At 50.7% G+C, this 21423-nt stretch overlaps 1 protein-coding gene across 7 annotated transcripts in view; it reads left to right on the top strand.

Moving 5' to 3' along the window:
• Window positions 1–4769: 4769 nt before the first annotated feature.
• CEP164 (centrosomal protein 164) overlaps window positions 4770–21423 on the top strand; it is an 85920-nt gene continuing 69266 nt past the window's right edge. For all 7 annotated transcript variants that reach the window (XM_070426131.1, XM_070426129.1, XM_070426133.1 and 4 more), the window contains exons 1-2: window positions 4770–4890; window positions 17627–17728. In XM_070426131.1, the coding sequence (XP_070282232.1) occupies window positions 17647–17728 (82 nt within the window). In that variant the 5' untranslated portion in view covers window positions 4770–4890; window positions 17627–17646. The remainder of the gene's footprint in view (window positions 4891–17626; window positions 17729–21423) is intronic.

Genomic DNA, 21423 nt, shown 5'->3' on the forward strand with positions numbered 1-21423 from the left:
AAATCAACATTTAGATAACATCATTATTCATTATTTTTTTTCTCATGTTGGTAATATCTGGTGTTTTGAAAGTGTTGGTTGGGCTGTAAATTATTCTGTTTAAAAATTATTCTGTTTTTAGAGAGAGATTTGGCAATGTCTATTAAAATGTAAAAAACATACTCTGAGCAATGTCAATTCTAGAATTCTATACAAAAATAACAGTATTTCAAGTACAAAAATTTCAAAACAAAATAAGTGATTATCAATAAGTGAATGAGACATTCATTGAATGGAATGCTATGAAAACATTATAAAGAATAGAGTGCCGCCCTAGCCAATTTGGCTCAGCAGATAGAGCTTCGACCTCCGGGCTGAAGGCTCCTGGGTTCAATTCCAGTCAAGGGCTCATGCTCGGGTTGTGGGCTGTGCAGGAGGTAGCCCATCAGTGATTCTCTCTCATCATTGATGTTTCTATCTCTCTTTCTCTTCCTCTCCCTTCCTCTCTGAAAAATCAGACAGAGGCCGAAAACCAGGATTACAGGCTTTATTAGAGGAGAAGGACCTGCCGGGCTGTCTCGCAAGGGGAGGACAGCAGCACGTGCAGGGGTGGGCACGCCTTTTGAGGGGCGGAATGGGAAGGGGTGGGGGCTTAGTGTACTCGGCACACACTGATTGGTGGCTTACTGCATTGTCCATATAGGACAAGGGCTTAGGGTATTTGGCAGGTGCAGATTGGTGGTCCAATGTGTAGTCCATATAAGGTACCTGGTTAGTCACGCAGGTATTTCCGGGCTGCAGGTTACGTCATACTCCACCCACCAGTTGGGGGAAGGGAGGATCCATCACTCTCTGAAATCAATAAAAATATGTTAAAGAAAAAAAAAGAAAAGAAAAAACAATAGAGTGCTCTGGCCAGCATGGCTCAGTGGATAGAGTGTTGGCCCGCTTACCAAAGGATCAAGGGTTCGATTTCTGGTCAAGGGCACATACCAGGTTCAATCCCCACCCTGATTGGGGAGCCTGCTGGAGGCAACCAATTGATGTGTTTCTCTCACATCGATGTTTCTCCCCCCCCCCCCCCCCCCCCCTCCTTTCCACTCTGGAAAGGCAATGGAAAAAAATACCTCGGGTGAGGATTAACAACAACTGAATGGAGTAACTTCTTTTAAAAACAAGTATTTTTTTATGCCGAAACCGGTTTGGCTCGGTGGATAGAGCGTCGGCCTGTGGACTGAAAGGTCCCAGGTTCGATTCCGGTCAAGGGCATGTACCTGGGTTGCGGGCACATCCCCAGTGGGAGGTGTGCAGGAGGCAGCTGGTCGATGTTTCTCTCTCATCGATGTTTCTAGCTCTCTCTCCCTCTCCCTTCCTCTCTGTGAAAAATCAATAAAAATATATTAAAAAAAACAACAACAACAACAACAAAAAAAACAAGTATTTTTATTGATTTCAGAGAGGAAGGGATAGGGAGGAAAAGATAGAAACATCTATGATGTGAGAGAATCATTGATCAGCTGCTTCCTGCACCCTCCCACTAGGGATCGAGCCTGAAACCTGGGCGTGTGCCCTGACCGGGAATCGAACCATCAAACCACTGAGCCACGCCGGCAGGCCTGGAGTAACTTCTTATGAAATTTACCTTGGAAACTGTATATGACATGTTAATTGCAAAGAGCCCATTGTAGAACAATAAGTACATTATGACCTCATTTCTGTAAAAATTAAAAAGTATGCACATGTCTGCATATAAATTTACATCCACATAAGCATGAAAAGGTCTGATAGACAGGAACCAAAAGTGGTTTCCTCCAAAGGGTGGGATTCATGTCTTCCTTGGTTTGCTCATTCATTCATTCATTCATTCAGCCAATCATTCACTCACTCATTCTTCAGCCAATGTTTTTTGGGTGCTTACTACTTACTAAGCACTGTTTAGGCACTGTGGATGTAACAATATGGACAAACCTCCCACCCTCATGCAGCTTACAGACAATAAAGAAAGGGAGACAGACAATAAAGAAATAAATATCCAGGATTTCAGGTGGTGACATGCTGTATGGAGAAAAATAAAGCAGAGGGGAGAAGGGTGGGCAGCTTGCAGTGTGAAATAGGGTGGATTGAAAGTGTAGAGGGAACATTTCACATCTTTATATAATTTTCTTTACATGGCAGGATTAATGAGTGTTTTCTTTCTTATTATGTGGTTGATTATTTTGTATATTATAAGTAAACAGCATGAAACAGGAATAAATGTTTTAACAGTGGAATTTCTGACCTGGGGGTAGGGCATAACATTTGAGTCTGATGGGGTTTTTTCCTCCCCTGTCTTTGAAAAATCATCCCTACGTATCCCTGACTGGAGAAGGAAACCTACTGTGTGAAATCCCATCTCTCTTCCTCACTTACTGGGCATATTACCAGCACACCCGTGGGTGTCATTTGTGTTATTTCCCCCCAAAGACTTGCTTTCTTCTTTTTTTAAAAAATATATTTTTATTGATTTCAGAGAGGAAGGGAGAAGGAGAGAGAGATAGAAACATCAATGATGAGACAGAACCACTGATCGGCTGCCTCCTGGGGATCGAGCACGCAACCTGGGCATATGCCCTGGGGAACCGAACCGGTGACCTCCCAGCTAGGCAAGACTTGCTTTCTTAATCATGTTAGCCTAAGGGCATTTAAACATTGGTTTGCATTTCTGAGTACAAACTGATAGGGAAACCTGATAAAATGCAAATTGCTTATCTGTGTGAGGTAATCCCATTAATTCCACAATGACCCTTATTTTATTAGTTCTCCCCATGACAGAGCGAGGGACACATGCTAAGGGACAAAAGGTAAGAGTTTTGACGACTATTAAAGTCAACCAAATTGATTGCAAGTTCTGAAACATAGGGAGCAAGTCCACAAGAGGTTTTTTGAGTCCCTGTTTTGTGCAAGGTTTGTGATGTAAACTGGCGAGCCCTTCGAGTTCCTTGCAGTCGGTGTCTGGCTTCTCTGAGACTCTTAAGGAGAGTGGAAAGGAAGGGGGAGCGAGGCTTTGCCATGTGCAGGCAGAATAAAGGAAGTCTAGGCAGACCTGCCACGGCAAGATTTAAAGTTAAACATGAGGAAGGACTACGTTCTGGGAATCTGGCTGGGGATCTGCAGGAACAACAACCTGGTCTCCTCATTCTGGAATCTGCCCCGAGTGGCCCTGGGACTAGTTTGGGGAGTTAGTGGGAGCCAGATGCCTCTCCACAGTGGAACTTATCAGGAGCTTCTCTGGGTGTGCCCCTCTCCTTTCAACCAGCAATGTAACTAACGGTGGGGAATTGTAACCCACACCACCATTTTTTGACACTTTCTGTAAAAGCTGACTCTAATATGTACATAGCTTGTAGAGAACAGCATGCTTGTATAAGAATCCTAGGAACTAACTTCAGAAGATGCAGACTCCGGCCTCCAGTCATCCCCGTTCTGGGAGACTGGCTGATCTTCAACCATAGATGGAGGATGAGACAGAACCAGAATGATGTAGAACCAGATGACGCACATCAGACCATCACTTGACCAGTTTCAAGATCCGTACCGGAATGGACTGTGCTGGCCTGCACGCAGAGAACTTCTCAACCCCCACCCCTTGATCTCTTTGTTCTGCATTGCCTCTCCTTATAAAAACCTCTGCCTGCACTGAGATGCAGAGATGGGCTTTGGGTCGAGTCCCCCAGCACTCAAACCTTTCCTTTTTTACCAGCATCGGTCTCACGAGTTTGGTTTTCATGGTGCAGGCAGCAGAACCTTGATTCCGGTTATAGTAACATCTCTTAACTTTCCTGTCCCCCAGTTGTATGGTTGATAATGGCCAGAGTTGTCTTTGACACACTTACCTACTCTTTAGAGTTATATTAGTAACAACCCTTCTGCCAAATAGGGTGTGTGGAGAGGTTATACATTGTGTCACTCTTTTTCCTCTTAAACAGTCTCTTCAAATTAGTTAGGACAGATATTATTCCCACTTTGCAGATATGCAAACTGAATCCATGCTCTGGTGAAAGGATGGACAGTAGAAACTAGTCTCTTAACTCCGTGTCAGGTGCTCATTGATTTAATCAGAGCACAAGGCAGCCATTCTTTTTTGTTTTTTGTTTTTTGAGGGGGGGGGGGGTTGAGTGTTCTATGACCTTATATTCACATTTCCGTTGCTTATTAAAGGCTTATGGGTTATTTATGATCAGTGTGCTGTTCACCTGATATTAATCACACTACTAAAAAATGATGAGCAGCCCTAACTGGTTTGGCTCAGGGGATAGAGACCGTCGGCCAGGTTCGATTCCAGTCAAGGGCATGTACCTTGGTTGCTGGCGCATCCCCAGTAGGGGGTGTGCAGGAGGCAGCTGATCGATGTTTCTCTCTCATTGATCTTTCTACCTCTCCCACTCCCTTCCTCTCTGTAAAAAATCAATAAAATATATATTTTAAAAAATGATGAGCAATAAATTTCCCTAGTTAATTTACGTTACTATACATGCAGTGAATGCACTTTTGCTGCCTGGGAAGGAATTCCCCTCATATCTAAATTCAGAGCTTTCTTTTAGCCCCAAGCGGAGCCACAGCGACTATCTTGGACTACATCTCCCATTGTGCAATGGGAAAGGTGCAGCACTCTTCCGTGAGCCGACAGGACGCCTAACCAATCCAATGTCAGAGCTCTCATTCTGCGACCTATTGGCTCCGGGTAGAGGCGGGACTCTCAGTTGCTACGTTGTTACCCTTAACGGAAGTGGCTGTGGGCCGCTGCAGGGCAACACCCCGGCGTCCCTGGAAGCGGGGAGCGGGGCAGCCGGGGTGGAGCGGGGCAGCCGGGGTGGTGCTGGGAAGCTGTGCAGAGCCGGGAGCCCTAGCCCGGAGCCTCCGCCTCGGGGACCGGTGAGCACGTCCTCGGAGGAGGGATGGGGGACCGGGAGAGGAGGGAGCGGGAGAGTCGAGGCACTCTGGGCCAACGAGCGGGTGTGCGCGAGCGTGGGCAGGAACTGCAGGAAGAAGGAGAAAGGCCGGCGGGCCGTGAGCCTCTGCCGGGACCCCCGAGCGGCGAGGGCCGGGCCGGGCGGGGCTGCGGCCGCCGGCGCCGGCGCCGGCGGCGAGAGCTGGCGGCGCTCGTAGACCTGGCCCCGCCGGTGTGACGGCCGCCGCGGGCCTGGCGTGGGCGCCTCTCCTGTGGGACAGCTTCCTCGGGGCGACTCCAGGGCTAGCCAGACCCTTTCCCTCTTTGCGGCAGCTGGGAAGTTAGAAAACTTTTGGTTTTCTTTTTTAACTTTCCTTGCATTGATTTGAAAAGATCTGCCTTCTCCTGCTGTCCTCACTTGGCTTCCAAGATTCCTCTCCTGCTTTTTTCCTTTAATCCTCATCCAAGGATATGTTTTTATGGATTTGAGAGAGAGAGAGAAGGAAGGGGAGGAAGAGAGACAAATATTGATTGGAGAGAGAGAGAGAGAGAGAGAAAGATCAATTGGTTGCCTCCCAGGAATCGACCCTGCAACATTTTCTAGGGGCTCCAGTCCACTGAGCCACCCCTGGGGTTCTCCTGGTTTTTCTGACGCAGCCTTCCTCAGTTGCCTTTGCAGCCCCTCCATTCTACCCACCACAGGCAGCTCTGGGTGACTTCACCCAGAGGTTGGGTTACCATCTATTTAATGGTGATTCCCACTAACTGTGGCTCCAACCAGGCCTCTTTCCTGAGCTCAGATCTGTTCCTCTTGTTCTTCCTGTCTCCGCGAAGGAAGGACGTCACCATTCACGAGGCCCAGTTGCACCTGGAATTCCTCTAATGCTTGCAGCAGACGCTGGGAATTTCCTCTCTTCTAGCTGGTATGCTAGATGCGCTGATGGCAAGGTGCAGAAATGACAATATAACCGTGAACAGGATACTGGCTTAAGTGCTCTGACTTCCCACCTCCCTCTCCCTCACTTGGTGTAGACTTCAAGCCCAGTAATTCTCCTAATATCCATGGAATCTGGCCCTTCCTTCCCGTTCTCACAGCCACCACTTGAGTTCACAGTTTCTTGCCTGTGCTTTCAGGGTCACTTCCTCCGTGGACCCTCGGCCTCTGTTCTTTCCCTTCTCGAATCAGTGCTTACTACACAGCCGTCCTGATTGTGTGACATCCCGTGACCACTCCTCCTCAGGCACAGGACACAGTCCTTCACCGTGTGCCCCTTCCTCCCACCGTCCCTTGCGCTCTGGTCATGACAGTGGTTCGGGCTCAGGCTTTGGAATCGCGTGCATGTGGGTGTGCACATGTTTTGCTGTGCCTTTTACTAGCTGTGCCCCCTTGGACAAATTGTGTTTTATTTAAACCAGTGGTTCCCAACCTGGTTTTGGCCATGCCCCACCTAAGCATCTCTAAAATCCTGATGTCCCCTCGTGACATATAATTCTTATTATTCAAAAAGTGAACTCCTATTCATGTGGAGGAAGCCTAAAAGGCCATTAACTTGGTCTAAACAAGCTTCCAAAGAACATGACCTCCATGAAAGAGAAAAATCAAAGAATGAGAGGACAGTTGAAGTCCTGAGGAAGAAATCACTAAGAAATTGTTAAGAATATAATAATATGAAGTGACATGAAAAAATAGCAAAGTTTCAAAACATAATAGAGAACTAAAATGCATAAATATGTCACAGTATATATTTTTTTTTTCCCTAGTTTTTATTTTTTTATTTTATTTTTTTATTTTATTTTTTTAATAATTTTTATTTCTTAAAGTATTACAAAGAGTATTACATATGTCTCCTTTTTTCCCCCCCTTGACATTCCCCCGGCCCCTACCCCCCCCCCCCCCCCCGGCCCCGTGTCTTGTGTCCATTGGTTAATCTTATATGCATGCATATAAGTCCTTCAGTTGGTCTCTTAATCCCCCCCACAACCCTCCCCAGGCTTCCCACTGTAGTTTAACATTCTGTTCAATGTTGCTCTGCTTCTGTATCTACCCCTGTTCATCAGTCCATACTGGTCCCTTTTATTTGTCCCAACCTCACTGGAGTAGTCTCAACCTCACCAGGGCCGTCTGAGCCTCACCAGAGCCGTTTCAACCTCACCGGGGCCGTCCCTACCTCACGGGGGCCGTTTCAACCTCACTGGGGTCGTCCCTACCACACCGGGGCCGTTTCGACCTGACTGGGGTCGTCCCTACCTCACGGGGGCTGTTTCAACCTCACCGGGGTCGTCCCTACCTCATGGGGGCCGTTTCAACCTCACCGGGGTCGTCCCTACCACACCGGGGCTGTTTCAACCTCACCGGGGTTGTCCCTACCACACCGGGGCCGTTTCGACCTGACTGGGGTCGTCCCTACCTCACGGGGGCCGTTTCAACCTCACCGGGGTTGTCCCTACCACACCGGGGCCGTTTCGACCTGACTGGGGTCGTCCCTACCTCACGGGGGCCGTTTCAACCTCATCGGGGTCGTCCCTACCACACCGGGGCTGTTTCAACCTGACCGGGGTTGTCCCTACCACACCGGGGCCGTTTCAACCTCACCGGGGTCGTCCCTACCTCACCGGGGCTGTTTCAACCTGACTGGGGTTGTCCCTACCACACCGGGGCCGTTTCAACCTCACCGGGGTCGTCCCTACCACACCGGGGCTGTTTCAACCTGACTGGGGTTGTCCCTACCACACCGGGGTCGTTTCGACCTGACTGGGGTTGTCCCTACCTCACGGGGGCTGTTTCAACCTCACCGGGGTTGTCCCTACCACACCGGGGCCGTTTCGACCTGACCGGGGTTGTCCCTACCAGACCGGGGTCGTCCCTACCTCACGGGGGCTGTTTCAACCTCACCGGGGTCGTTCCTACCTCGCGGGGGCCGTTTCAACCTCACCGGGGTTGTCCCTACCTCACGGGGGCCGTTTCAACCTGACCGGGGTTGTCCCTACCACACCGGGGCCGTTTCGACCTGACCAGGGTCATCCCTACCTCACGGGGGCCATTTCAACCTCACCGGGGTCGTCCCTACCACACCGGGGCCGTTTCAACCTGACCGGGGTTGTCCCTACCACACCGGGGCTGTTTCAACCTGACTGGGGTTGTCCCTACCACACCGGGGCCGTTTCGACCTGACTGGGGTCGTCCCTACCTCACGGGGGCTGTTTCAACCTCACCGGGGTCGTCCCTACCACACCAGGGCCGTTTCAACCTGACCGGGGTTGTCCCTACCACACCGGGGCTGTTTCAACCTGACCGGGGTTGTCCCTACCACACCGGGGCCGTTTCGACCTGACCAGGGTCGTCCCTACCTCACGGGGGCCGTTTCAACCTCACCGTGGTCGTCCCTACCTCACGGGGGCCGTTTCAACCTCTCCGGGGTTGTCCCTACCACACCGGGGCTGTTACAACCTGACTGGGGTTGTCCCTACCACACCGGGGCCGATTCGACCTGACTGGGGTCGTCCCTACCTCACGGGGGCCATTTCAACCTCACTGGGGTTGTCCCTACCACACCGGGGCCGTTTCAACCTGACCGGGGTTGTCCCTACCCCACCGGGGCCGTTTCGACCTGACCAGGGTCGTCCCTACCTCACGGGGGCCGTTTCAACCTCACCGGGGTCGTCCCTACCACACCGGGGCCGTTTCAACCTGACTGGGGTCATCCCTACCTCACGGGGGCTGTTTCAACCTCACCGGGGTCGTCCCTACCACACCGGGGCCGTTTCAACCTGACTGGGGTCGTCCCTACCTCACGGGGGCCGTTTCAACCTGACCGGGGTTGTCCCTACCACACCGGGGCCGTTTTGACCTGACCAGGGTCGTCCCTACCTCACGGGGGCCGTTTCCACCTCACCGGGGTCGTCCCTACCTCACGGGGGCCATTTCAACCTGACCGGGGTTGTCCCTACCCCACCGGGGCCGTTTCGACCTGACCAGGGTCGTCCCTACCTCACGGGGGCCGTTTCAACCTCACCGGGGTCGTCCCTACCACACCGGGGCCGTTACGACCTGACTGGGGTCGTCCCTACCTCATGGGGGCTGTTTCAACCTCACCGGGGTCGTCCCTACCACACCGGGGCCGTTTCAACCTGACCGGGGTTGTCCCTACCACACCGGGGCTGTTTCAACCTGACCGGGGTTGTCCCTACCACACCGGGGCCGTTTCGACCTGACTGGGGTCGTCCCTACCTCACGGGGGCTGTTTCAACCTCACCGGGGTCGTCCCTACCACACCGGGACCGTTTCAACCTCACCGGGGCCATCCCAGCCTTACTGGGGAAACAGGAAGTTTGGCCCTCTGTCCCCTGCCGGCGGCTCCCCACCAGACAAAATCTCCAGGCGTTCCTGGTGGTTGAACATCCAGCACTCCTTCCCTCCACCAAGTGCACAGACTGCCTGTCTGCTGTCCCCCAGCGCCCCACAAGAGACTGGGACCAGTGGGCATGTTTGTGCGCTTGCTGGTACAGCAGTTCCACAGTGCCGGCCGAGTCAGGCCCAGCCCTGGCCAGGCCCGGACCCGACTCTGCCCCCTGATTGCGTCCCTCCCAGATGAAAGGAGCTGAAATCTGCAGCCTGCTGGGATGGGCTCTGTACTTGGTGCCTCTGCACATCCTACTCAGTCTCAATGCGCTTCTTTCTATGCGAGGAGTTGAAATCTGCAGTTTTTTGGGTTGGGCTCTGTACTTGGTGTCACATCCTACTCAGTCTCAATGTTCTTTCTCTCCTTCCAGTTGTAGAGCTTCCACTGGGCCAACTTTTCCCATGGTTCTGTATGATAGGTGTTTGTCTGATATTTGGTAGTTTCAATGTTGTTGTGTGAGGTAGCACGCACAGGTCTCTTCCTTATGCCGCCATCCTGGTTCTCCTGGGTCTGCTTCTTGAGTGTGTCTCCCATGGCTGCGAGCAGTTGAAGTCTGCAATTTGTTGGGATAGGCTGCAAAAGCGCAGGTGGGTCTTTTTGTGCACCTGGCACAGCTTGGATGGGGATGTAAATTGATTAGGGCTGAGACTCAGGGAGTCGCCATGGCGGAGCAAATAGCACTGGCTGAGTCTCCGCGGCCCCTTGAATCTCTGCCAGGGCTTTGTGTCCCCCAGTGTTGGCGAGCAGCTATGCAACAGAGTCTCCCTCGCTTTCTGATGGCTGCAAGGCCGTGCTGCCTCTCCCCGTAGGGTCTGGTGCCTCATGATCCCGCCTGAACCAGCTCAGTGGATTTGAAAGTTTGCAGAAGCAAAGGCGTTTCTTTGAGTCTGGCACAGCCCAGATGGGAATGTAAATTGCGTAGGGCCGGGTCACAGGGAGTCGCCGGGGTGGAGACTCAGCGGCCCCTTGCCTATCCAGGACTCCAGGACTTTGCGTCCCCCAGTGCCGGCGAGCAGCCGAGCGCCAGAGCCTCCCTCGCTTTCTGACCGCTGGAAGGTCGTGCCGTCTCTCGCCTTGGGGCCTGGGGCCTCAGAGACCCGCCCGAACCAGCTCAGTGGATTTGAGAGTTTGTAAAAGCACAGTCATTCCCTCTTGTGCCTCTGGCACAGCCCTTAGGGTAGGGTGGGGTCACAGGGAGTCGCCAGCGTGGAGGAAATAGCGATGGCGGCGTCTCCGTGCCCCTCGCCTCCCCGGGACACCAGGACTTCTTGTCCCTCAGTGCCGGCGAGCAGCCGCGTGTCAGAGCTTCCCTCGCTCTCCGACCACTGCAAGGCCGTGGCCGCCTCTCCCTGTGGGATCTGGGGCCTCAGAGACCCGCCCCGAGCAAGCCCAGAGGATTCGAGGGTTCGTAAAAAACCGAGAATCCATTTGCAGCCCGCGTGGCGTGTGACTGCGTACCTCTGGTTTTGGTGCCTCCGTAGCTCCCACTCAGTCTCACTGCGCTTCTTTCTTTTCTTCCAGTTGTAGATCTCCCACTGGGCCAACTTCCCCATGGTTCTGAGTGGCGGTTGTTTACTTCATAGTTGATAGTTTCAATGATGCTGTGAGAGAGCAGCACACACAGGTCCGCTCCCTACGCCGCCATCTTGGTTCTCCTCCACAGTATATTTTTTAAAAAAATATATTTTATTGATTTTTTACAGAGAGGAAGGGAGAGGGATAGAGAGTTAGAAACATCGATGAGAGATAAACATCGATCAGCTGCCTCCTGCACATCCCCCACCGGGGATGTGCCCGCAACCCAGGTACATGCCCTTGACCGGAATCGAACCTGGGACCTTTCAGTCCGCAGGCTGACGCTCTATCCACTGAGCCAAACCGGTTTCGGCATGTCACAGTATATTAATAAGACTGTATATGAAGCCCCTAGAACCATAAGAAATGCAAAAAATTCACCGTTAATAACTCATTCTCGAATTGCTCCCCTTAACAATCAAATTGCCCCCCTGTGGGGCATGTGCCCCATTGGGAACCACTCATTTAAACCTTGCTCTGAGACTCAGTTTCCTTATTTGAAAAATGGGGACAATACTCTCTTCCTAGCTGAGAGGATAAGGTGAGATGATGTATGTAAGCATTAGCGCAGTTCTTGGAATGTAGGCAGAGTTCAGTGATTGCAAACTTTTGTTGTCACAATGAATTCTCTGCACCCCGTGTTCTTTCCTGCCCTGCCTTTGTGCACGCTGCTGCTGCTGCCATACATTCCCCTGCTCCCTCTCCTGGGGAGCTGCCGCTTGTCCTTCAACCACCACTTCTACGGGCCTCATCTCCAGAGTAAGCTTAGTTGCCCTTTTGTGTCCCATTGTATTTTGTTAAGTCCCTTAATGTGCTTAACATTTTATATGATCATGTGTAACCAGGTTGGTAGCCCTGACAGTGAGCACTGTGCTTGACCCAGGCTGGTGTTCAGTAGCTGGTTATTGAATGTCTGAATGGTCTTTTGTTGTTGTTAATCCTCACCTGAGAATACTTTCCATTGGTTCTTAGAGAGAGAGAGGGAAAGACAGAGAGAAACAGTGATGTGAGAGAAACACATCGATTGGTTGCCTCCTGCACGCGCCCCGACCAGGGCCGAGGCTGGGGAGGAGCCTGTAACCGAGGTATGTGCCCTTGACTGGAATGGAATCTGGGACCCTTTGGTCCACAAGGCTGACACTCTATCCCAGTGATGGCGAACCTTTTGAGCTCGTCATGTCAGCATTTTGAAAAACCCTAACTTAACTCTGGTGCCGTGTCACATATAGAAATTTTTTGATATTTGCAACCATAGTAAAACAAAGATGTATATTTTTGATATTTGTTTTATATATTTAAATGCTATTTAACAAAAATCAACCAAAAAAATGAGTTCACGTGTCACCTCTGACACGTGTGTCATAGGTTCGCCATCACTGCTCTATCCACTAAGCCAAACTGGCTAGGGCTAAATGGTCTTAATTGATACTCCCTCGTACTGGGTTTGTCTTCTGGAACAATGTAAAATAAGGCCTTTCGGAATGTGAATTGTACAAAATAGATCCAGAGACATGGAAGCATGCAATGGACTAACGAATCTCAGAGAGAAGAGGGAGGGCATGAAAAGATTAACCAAAGATCTTATATGCATATATGCATAACCCATGAACATAGACATTAATGCTGTGAAGGCCTGGGGTGGGGACGAGAGTGGGGAGGAGGGGTCAGTGGGGGGAAAAGAGGGATATTTGTAATACTTTCAACAATAAAAAAAATTTTAAAGAAGTGAATTGTAACAACAACAACTGACAATTACTGAGATCTTAATATATTTTAAGTATTTTATATGTAGTGAATCATATCTCTCTCAACCCTTTGAGATAGATATTGTTATTATCCCCATTTTACAGATGAGGAAACTGAGGCAACTTGCCAGGTGTAAGTGGTAGAGCTGAGATTAAATCCAAGAATGTTCTAAGACCTGTTCTCATTGCCACTACATAATCAACTCTGTGTCTTCTGCTTCTCCCCAAAGCCTTCTCCAGGAATTTACTCCCCACTGTGGTGAACTTTCTTTAAAATTGTGCAAGCAGGTCGGAAGGAATAAATATTCAGGAACTGTAACCGTGCGTGGTCGTGTGCGTGTGTGTGTGCGCACGCGCGCGTGTGGGTGCTTTGTTAGTGTTCAGATGTACAAACTGTTGGCCATGCTGACAAATCAACAGCGTTAGGAAGGCAACCGATGCCCAGGGGTGGGGGGTATACGTGCAATGAATGGAGGCTTAGTCTAGAGTAGAGAAGCTTGGAGTGCTCTCTAGGTCCAAAGGGCAGAACAAGCAAATGAGAGGAAACTTCTTAGGAAGTGATTTTTGGCTTAATATGGGCAAGACCTTTTCATAGTTAATCCTATATAATAAAAAGCTAATATGCAAATTGTCCCCTTGACCAGGAATTCAAGCAGGGGGCAGGGCCGGCTGGCCACCCGCCCATAGTCCCTCCCCCTAGCCAGCCCAGCCTGATTGGCCCTGATCAGGGTGGGCTGGCTGGACCCCACCTGTGCACGAATTTGTGCACTGGGCCTCTAGTCCTATATACTATAATAAAAGCCTAATATGCTAAGTGTCCGACTGTTCGTTCAACCGTTTGACCAGTTGCTATGATGCGCACTGACCACCAGCGGGCAGACGCTCCAACTGGTAGATTAGCTTGCTGCTGGTGTCTGGCCAATCAGGACTGGGCGAGACGGGCCGGACTTGCCCTGGAGCCCTCCCGCGGTCCCTCCCCAGCCCCGATTGTGCACCAGTGGGGTCCCTTGGCCTGGCTTGCACCCTCTCGAAATTCAGGACCCCTCAGGGGACGTTGGACTGCCAGTTTTGGCTCGATCCCCGCAGGCCAGGCTGAGTGATCCCACCAGTGCACGAATCTGTACACTGGGCCTCTAGTCTATATATATAAAAGCCTAAATGACTGTTCCGCTGGTAGCTATGACACGCTCTGACCACCAGGGGGCAGATGCTCAATGCACAGGCATGGAAACATGGAACAGACTGATGAATCTCAGAGGGAAGGGGGTGGGGGGAGGGTGGGAAGAGATTAACCAAAGATCTTATATGCATACTAGAGGCATATTACTCCTAATATTTTATGAGAAGTATCTCATTTCATCCTCAACCTTTTGATGTAGATTATCATGAGTTTCCATTATACACAGGAGGTGAAGGGCCTTGCCAAATTTGCCTAAGGTCATACAGCCGGTAAGGAGAGAGCTGAATTCAGGAGTTTCTGGCCCTGAAGCCGGTCCTTGGACCACTGTGCTGTCTGTCACTTACAGCATAGAGAGGAAGATTTTGGCATGGGAGGAGTAGTTAGACCAAAGGTCTTACAGGTTTTTTGACTGAGATTCCTTGGCTCTATGTTATGGTTTATAGCAGACAGAGCTCCTACAGTTTATATACCTTATTTTGGGCTTGGTCAGAAAATGCAGAGGAGGGAGGAGGCATGGCTCTCATAAGTTTGTGGTTAACAGGGAGGGGAACATATTCCCATGAACAAAGTAATATTAGGAGTAATATGCCTATGAACACATGAAAACTGTCCTTACTGCTGAGGAGGTTATGTGTTCATGGGAGTAGCTGAGGTTAACCAGGGAGGGCTGCCTGGAGGAGGTACATGAGCCACTTTTTTTTTTCCTAGATTCTAGGATTGGCAGGAGATGGATGAGTGCAATTGGATGACCCCTCCCCTGCGATTGTTATGGCCCATAGAGGGTCTCGGGCCTGGTGGCAAGTAGATCTCATCACATTTCATCTGACCTGTTGCTAAGTGCTGTACGAATCTGTACACTGGGCCTCTAGTCTATATATATAAAAGCCTAAATGACTGTTCCGCTGGTAGGAGTACATTACTGATGGTTCTGAAGTCATGTAGGCTGCTGTGATCGACAGTCTCAGACTTGGAAGGAAATGTTAGGACATGTGCCATGTACTTGCAGTAGCAGATCTCAGGCTGCTATCTTAGACCTCTCATCTTCCCTGTTACCCCTGGAGTCCAGGTTATCATGATATCTCACCTACACTAGCGCACCGTTTCTTATTAATCTCTCTGCAGCCACTTGGATTTTCTCCCTTCTGATCTGGCCTCCATTCCAGTCTGCATTCCCAGTGGCTGCCAGAGTGATCTTTTCAAAAGGTAGATCTAAAAAAGCGTTTCCTGGCTTTCTTATTATGAAGGCCAACTTCTCGGCATGGCATGGCTTCCACCCATGTCCCCAGCAGCGTTGGCAGCCATGCTGCTTTTTGCTTGGTGTGCTTTCCTGTTGCAGGGCCTTTGCACGCGCTGCTGGTTCTGTGGGAACACCTTTTCCACTCTGTCCAGTGCATACGTACCTTCAGTCCTCAGCATAGGCTAACGTCAGGTTCATTTCTTCCAAAGCTCGACCTCGTTTATAATTGTACATTTATCTGTGACTTTGGGATGTTTGTCACCCTCCTTTTTGAGGCCATAGACAAGGGGAGCAGCAGCAGAATGGCTTTTCTCACCATTACATCTCTAGTGCACAGCCATAAGTAAACGCAGCTCCCTGCATAGTGCTCGAATGAGTAAATGGTCTCTGGTAGCCATTAAATAAATATGGTTTCTCTCCCGCCACCTTCCTCAATCCGATAGTTCCTGCTCTTTTGGCCCTGTCCCTGCCCACTCTTTTCTGAAGCTAGGCAAAGTGAGGAAAGAAGGTAGAATATAACCCACACTTTTAAAAAAATTTTCTGGCAGGTTCGTTTGACAGTTAAGTGATCCATGAGTTCAGATTTCCAGGACCTTTCTGACCTTTAAATAGCTTAACGTGGATAACTATGTCCATAGCTAATTAGGCACTTCACCACAAGGACAGATTGCATCTGCTGTGCTTTCTAGAGCTGGGATGTGTCCAGGGGTGGGTACCATTTCTCAGATGCAGGATTTCTCTGAGTAGCTGACACAAGGCCTGTATAGATCACCGCCTGCTGGAGTGACTAATTCTCAGCCTGATGTTCAGGCCACCCTTGGTTCCTCCCTCCCAGAGATCTTCCCTCTCCCTCTCCTCCCAACCCCGAGGATTAGATAAGCCCCAGACAGTGGCCATGTGCGCTGCTCTTGGTCTTTCTGGCTCTGCCTTTGCAGAGTCTGTGTGTGTCGAGTCTGGAGCGCGAGGTCCACAAGGCGTCCTTGGGCTCCTGTGGCAGAGGCCAGATTCCCGCGGGGCTCATGCCTGCAGAGGGAGAAGATGCTGCTTCATCAGCCTGCCTTCCTGCCATGCTGCTCCGTGGTGCCGTGGGAGCGAGAGGTGGCAGAGCCTGCTCCCTGTGCGTCCTGAGGCCAGACACCTCTTTGTCCATCCCTCAGCTTTCAGGCTGCAGAGGGGGCCTTGGTAATGGCCCCTCGTGGGTCCCATGCCGTGGATCAGGGTCCCTCTCTGGGAATCTTGGAGCAGATTCAGTAGGACCAGGCCTTGCCGTTTCCTGGCATGCGGTGCAGGCTGCTCCCAGCCCCGTGCGCACAGCTTTTCCTGCTCCCAGGGGTGTCCTGCTTACTCCTCTGCGACAGTGGCAGCTGCTGGAGAGGTCAGGACCTGCTCCTCAGACTGCTGTTGGTTGCAGCTGTGGCTGGCGCCTCCTTGGTGGGGGACACAGTCAGGGCTGTGGCAGCTTCTCTACAGGGCGGCTTGTCTCTGTTACTGGGCGTCAGCGTAGGTGCTGCCGTCCGGGAGGATGGCCTGGCCTTGGGGTCCTGAGGTGGTTACAGGGACAGGAAAGGAGCAGTTCCAGAATGGCGCCAGCTTGTCCGTTGGAGAATTTGGCACTGTCCTGCTCCCAAAGCTAGAAACCGTGGATTCCCGTTGGACTCCTTTCCCCCTCTTTCCTCTCATCCTAGTCCTGCTAACATCCACGCAGCCCTCACATCTGTTCCTTCCTCTCCATTCCCGCTGCTTCTGCCCTCGTTCAGGCCTCTCACCTGGATGGCAGCGCCTCAGTGGTTTCTGGAGCCCAGTCTTCTTTCTCTAATCCAGCCCTGCCACTCCTGCCAGGGCTGTCATCCTAAAGAAAGGCCACCGTGTCACTTTCTGTCACTGAAGCCCGCAGGGACCCTACCCCCTTTGCTACGGGGCAGAGTCAAGGCTCTTATACATGGTCTACCCAGCTTTCCACCTCTGCCCCCGCTGCGCGCTGGTGCAGCCCCCGTCGCTCGCGCTGGTGCCCAGCTCCAGAACCGGTCTGCACGTGGTGCTCCCGCACCTGGCATAGCTCTCCACTCTCCTCTCCAGTGCTCAGAGCAGGCGTGCTTTCCCTCCGCCGGGCACTGCTATTGAGGTTGAGTGCGCTACCTTCACTAGAGGGTGAGCTCCTTGAGGCACTGTTGGGTGTAAATAGGGGCCTTGTTGAGGCGGTGTGACCATGGGGGGCTGCTGGTACTGGCGGGTGTGTGTGGGGCTGTGTGTGTGTGCTGTTGGCTATTTTGATCACTAGGGTTTTCCAGCCGGGGCTGCTGTGCTGTTCGTTCTTTCTTCATTTGAGGGGTAGGAAGCCAACCTCTTGAGTTGGTTCTCAGATCTTTTGTGGTCACCAAGGGTTCAGCAAACCTGGGGGAGATGTGTCTCAGGAAACTTTCCTGGCACAGAGCCGGGAGGCCCGGGTTCCCCCAGCGTCTGGCACATTCCCAGCGCGGTTGGCTTGCAGGGTCTGGTTGGACCTAGGGGCCCCATGACGCAGCTCTGACGGTCTCATCTAAGCTGGGCACTCATTCTCTCTTTGCGGGGGTCTCTGGGGTCTAGGCCTGGAGCCCAGACCAGCCATGGCTGGAAGACCCATCCGCATAGGAGACCAGCTGGTCCTGGAGGAAGACTATGATGAGACCTACATCCCCAGTGAGCAAGGTAAGATGCCTGGCGTGTGCTGCAATAGTTCTTCCAGGGCAGGAATCAGCTCTGACTTAATGTCATTCTTCTGAGGCAAAGATGGTATATGCTCAGGGCTGCTCAGTCTGTTTGGCTTAAAACAGGGTTGGCAAACTATAGCCCATGGGCCTAATCTGGTCTGTTGCTTGCTTTTGAAAAAAATTTTTTTTTAATTTAAAAATATTTTTATTGATTTTAGAGAGGAAGGGAGAGGGGGAGAGAGAGAGAGAGAAATATCAATGATGAGCATGACTGGCCTGGCTCAGTGTTGAGCGTCGACCTATGAACTAGGATATCAAAGTTTGATTCCCGGTCAGGGCATATGCCCTAGTTTCGGGCTCGGTCCCCAGTGTGGGGCATGCAGGAGACAGCCAATCAGTGATTCTCTCTCATCATTGATGTTTCTGTCTCTTTCTCCCTCTCCTTTCCTCTCTGAAATCAATAAAACGAAAAACAAAAATTTCCTTTAAAAAATAAAGAAATATCAATGATGAGAGAGAATCTTTGATCGGCTGCTTCCTGCACTTTCTGCACGCCCCATACTGGGGATCATGCCCTGACCAGGAACTGAACCATGACCTCCTGGTTCATAGGTTGATGCTTAACCACTGAGCCATGCTGGCTGGGCCTGTTGCTTGTCCATTTATAATCTGTGGCTGCTTTCATGCTGCAAGGACATTGTTGAGAAGTTGTGACAGAAAGCATGTGACCCACAAGCCTAAAATATTCACCGTCTGACCCTTTACAGAAAAAGTGTGCCTACCTTGGATTAGACCAGTGCTTAGTTTTAAATGAAAATACAGTAGGGGATTTTATGAAATGCAGTGAGTGCTGAGGCCAGGGAAACCCAATTTCTTAAGAACAAACTAAAGCCGTGTTTTTCTTTAAACGGAAACAATAATATTATTAATATTGATGAAAACAGAATTCTACTATGCGCTATCCTCTGTAGTAAGAACTCTCTATATACTTGCTCATAGTAAGTCATGAGTTAGGAACTTTTATTATTCCCATTTTAAAGTTGAAGAAGCCAAGTCACAGAAAGGTTAAGTGACTTCTCTGCAGTCACACAGCTCTACTCAGTGAACTGGGAATCCATGCCCAGTGTCCCCTCTCGTCCATGCCATGGTGACTGCACAGGAGGCACTCAAAACCGGCTGTGAAATCAGTGACTCAGGTGGCCCCTTGGCTCCCGCATTGCAGCTGGGCCTTTGAGAAAGTTCTTTTGTTTCCTAGTCCCCAGGTATGTCACCCTCCAAACTCTCCACCGAGGTGACCCCTATTGTGATGCCTCTCTGGCCAGGGTCAGTATCAGCTCAAGCACTGATGCCCCTGGAGAATTTATTTGTTCTTCCCGGGGCTCTGGTGACATACTCCGTGGTTACCTTGTGTACCTTTTTTTTTCTTCTCGGTGAGATAGCCCCTAACTCAGTACTTGTGCCTCCTGTATTCCTCCAGATCTCTGGCAAGAGAGCATTTCTAAATGTTTGAAAAAATTTTTTAAAAAACTTGATTTTGAGAGAGAGAGAGAGAGAAACATTGATTGTGAGAGAGAAACATCGATTGGTTGACTCCTTAACATGCCCCGACCATTCGACCAGAGTGACCCTGCAACCTAGGCATGGGCCCTGACCGGGAATCAACCTGCCTCCTTTAATGCATGGGATGACACTCCAGCCGCTGAGCCACACCAGCTAGGGCTCTAAATTCTTGATTCCAAAAGAGTACAACAGGAGTGTTAGCGTTCACAGCATAACGCACAATTGAAGAGGCATCTTCCTTCACGGGAGAGGCTCAGTGAGTGGGAAGAGGCTGCCTGCTCATCATCCCGCCGCCTCGGATCCGGCCTCTGCTCCCGTGGCTCTGGGGCACCTCTCCCCGCCGTGCTTCTCCCCCCGCGGCACCTCTCCCCGCGGCACCTCTCCCCCAGGCATCTCTCCCCTCGCAGCACCTCTCCCCTCGCGGCACCTGCCACCTGCTTGTACCCCGTCGTGTATTGGTCAGGTCTCCAAGGGGCTCATTCGCTGGTCCTTTTTCAGCCCAGGCCTGTGTGAGTGGCGAGGACTTTTTCATTGAGGTTTTGCAGGTTTGGGAGAGCTTGGGTCCTGGGAAGGCTGCCCTCGTTCAGGACGGTCTGGCTGTTCTTCTTGAGCCCACACTGAAGTCCTGGTCTTATTTTCTTTGCCTTTAACGTGGCTTCAGATTATATTCTTGGAGTATGGTAACAGCATGCTGGATTCAGATGTGCCCTTTATAACTGTAACTTAAGAAAATCACACATATTTATTATGTAGAACTAATACTGCTCCCTGAAGGGAATTGGAAAGTAAAGGCAGAGTGGAAAAGTTTGGGGAGAAACCCTGCTTTTCCTTTCCTCTGACCTCCACGCTTCCGACACCAGTCGTGTGGGGTTTCCCCTCCCAGCCAGCTCCCTGGCAGCGGGATGTCCCGCTGTTCCGTGCAGTCCTGGCACTGTCTGCCTGGGGTTAGGGTCAGCCCCACAGGTCAAGGCTCATTCTCACAAGACTGCCCCCGACTCCAGACACTAATCCAAAGTCCCCGGGGGTCCCCGGTTCTGTGGGTGTGTCAGCTGTACACCGACCACAGTTCCCACCACCCTGTCCTCAGGTTTAATGACTTGCCAGAACAGGTCACAGAACTCAGGGAAACACTTATGTGTGCAGTTTGTTATATAATAAAGGGCATGGTAAAGGGTGTGCTGGACAGCCAGATGAAGAGAGACACGGAGAGCTCTGGGAGGGTCCCCACTGTGGGAGCGCTGTCCCGTGGAGTGGGGGTGTGCCGTCTTCCTGGCATGTGGGTGGTTCCTGGGGGCTCTGGCTGGGGATCTTTCTGGAGCCTTCATCATGTAGACATAATCCATGAACTCATGTCCAATCCCTCTCCCCTCTTTGGAGAATGGGGGTGAGCCTCAGAGTTCCAAGCTTCTAATCTGGTGACCAGCCTCATCCAGGGCCACTAGAGTCTAGCCAGAGTCTCCTCATTGGGCAGAAGAACTCCTAGGACTTGGGAGATTGCAAGGGTTTTATTTTATTTTATTTTATTATTATTTTTTATTTTTATTTTTATTTATTTATTTTTTTTAATTTTTATTTTTCGCTAAAAGTATTACAAAGGGTATTACATAAGTGTCCTTTTTTTCCCCCCCCACCCTTAACAAGCCCCTGCCCTCCCTTACCCCCCAGTGTCTTATGTCCATTAGTTATGGTTATATGGATGCATACAAGTCCTTCAGTTGATCTCTTACTCCCCTCCCTCCAGTCCCCCAACCCTCCCTGGTCTTCCCACTGCAGTCCGACAATCAGTTTGAGGCAGCTCTGCCTCTGTATCTATTATTGTTCAAAAGTTTGTAATGGTCTTTATTATCCATGAATGAGTGAGATCATGTGGTATTTTTCCTTCATTGACTGGCTTGTTTCACTTAGCATAATGCTCTCCAGTTCCATCCATGCTGTTGCAAATGGTAAGAGTTCCTTCTTTTTAACAGCAGCATAGTATTCCATCGTGTAGATGTACCACAGTTTTCTAATCCATTCATCTACTGATGGGCACTTAGGCTGTTTCCAGATCTTAGCTATGGTGAATTGTGCTGCTATGAACATCGGGGTACATATATCCTTTCTGATTGGTGTTTCTGGTTTCTTGGGATATAT

This window comes from Myotis yumanensis, unplaced genomic scaffold, assembly GCF_028538775.1.
Source record: "Myotis yumanensis isolate MYYU_CA2020_CCGP unplaced genomic scaffold, mMyoYum1.0.hap1 SCAF_10, whole genome shotgun sequence".
NCBI classification, from domain to species: Eukaryota; Metazoa; Chordata; class Mammalia; order Chiroptera; family Vespertilionidae; genus Myotis; species Myotis yumanensis.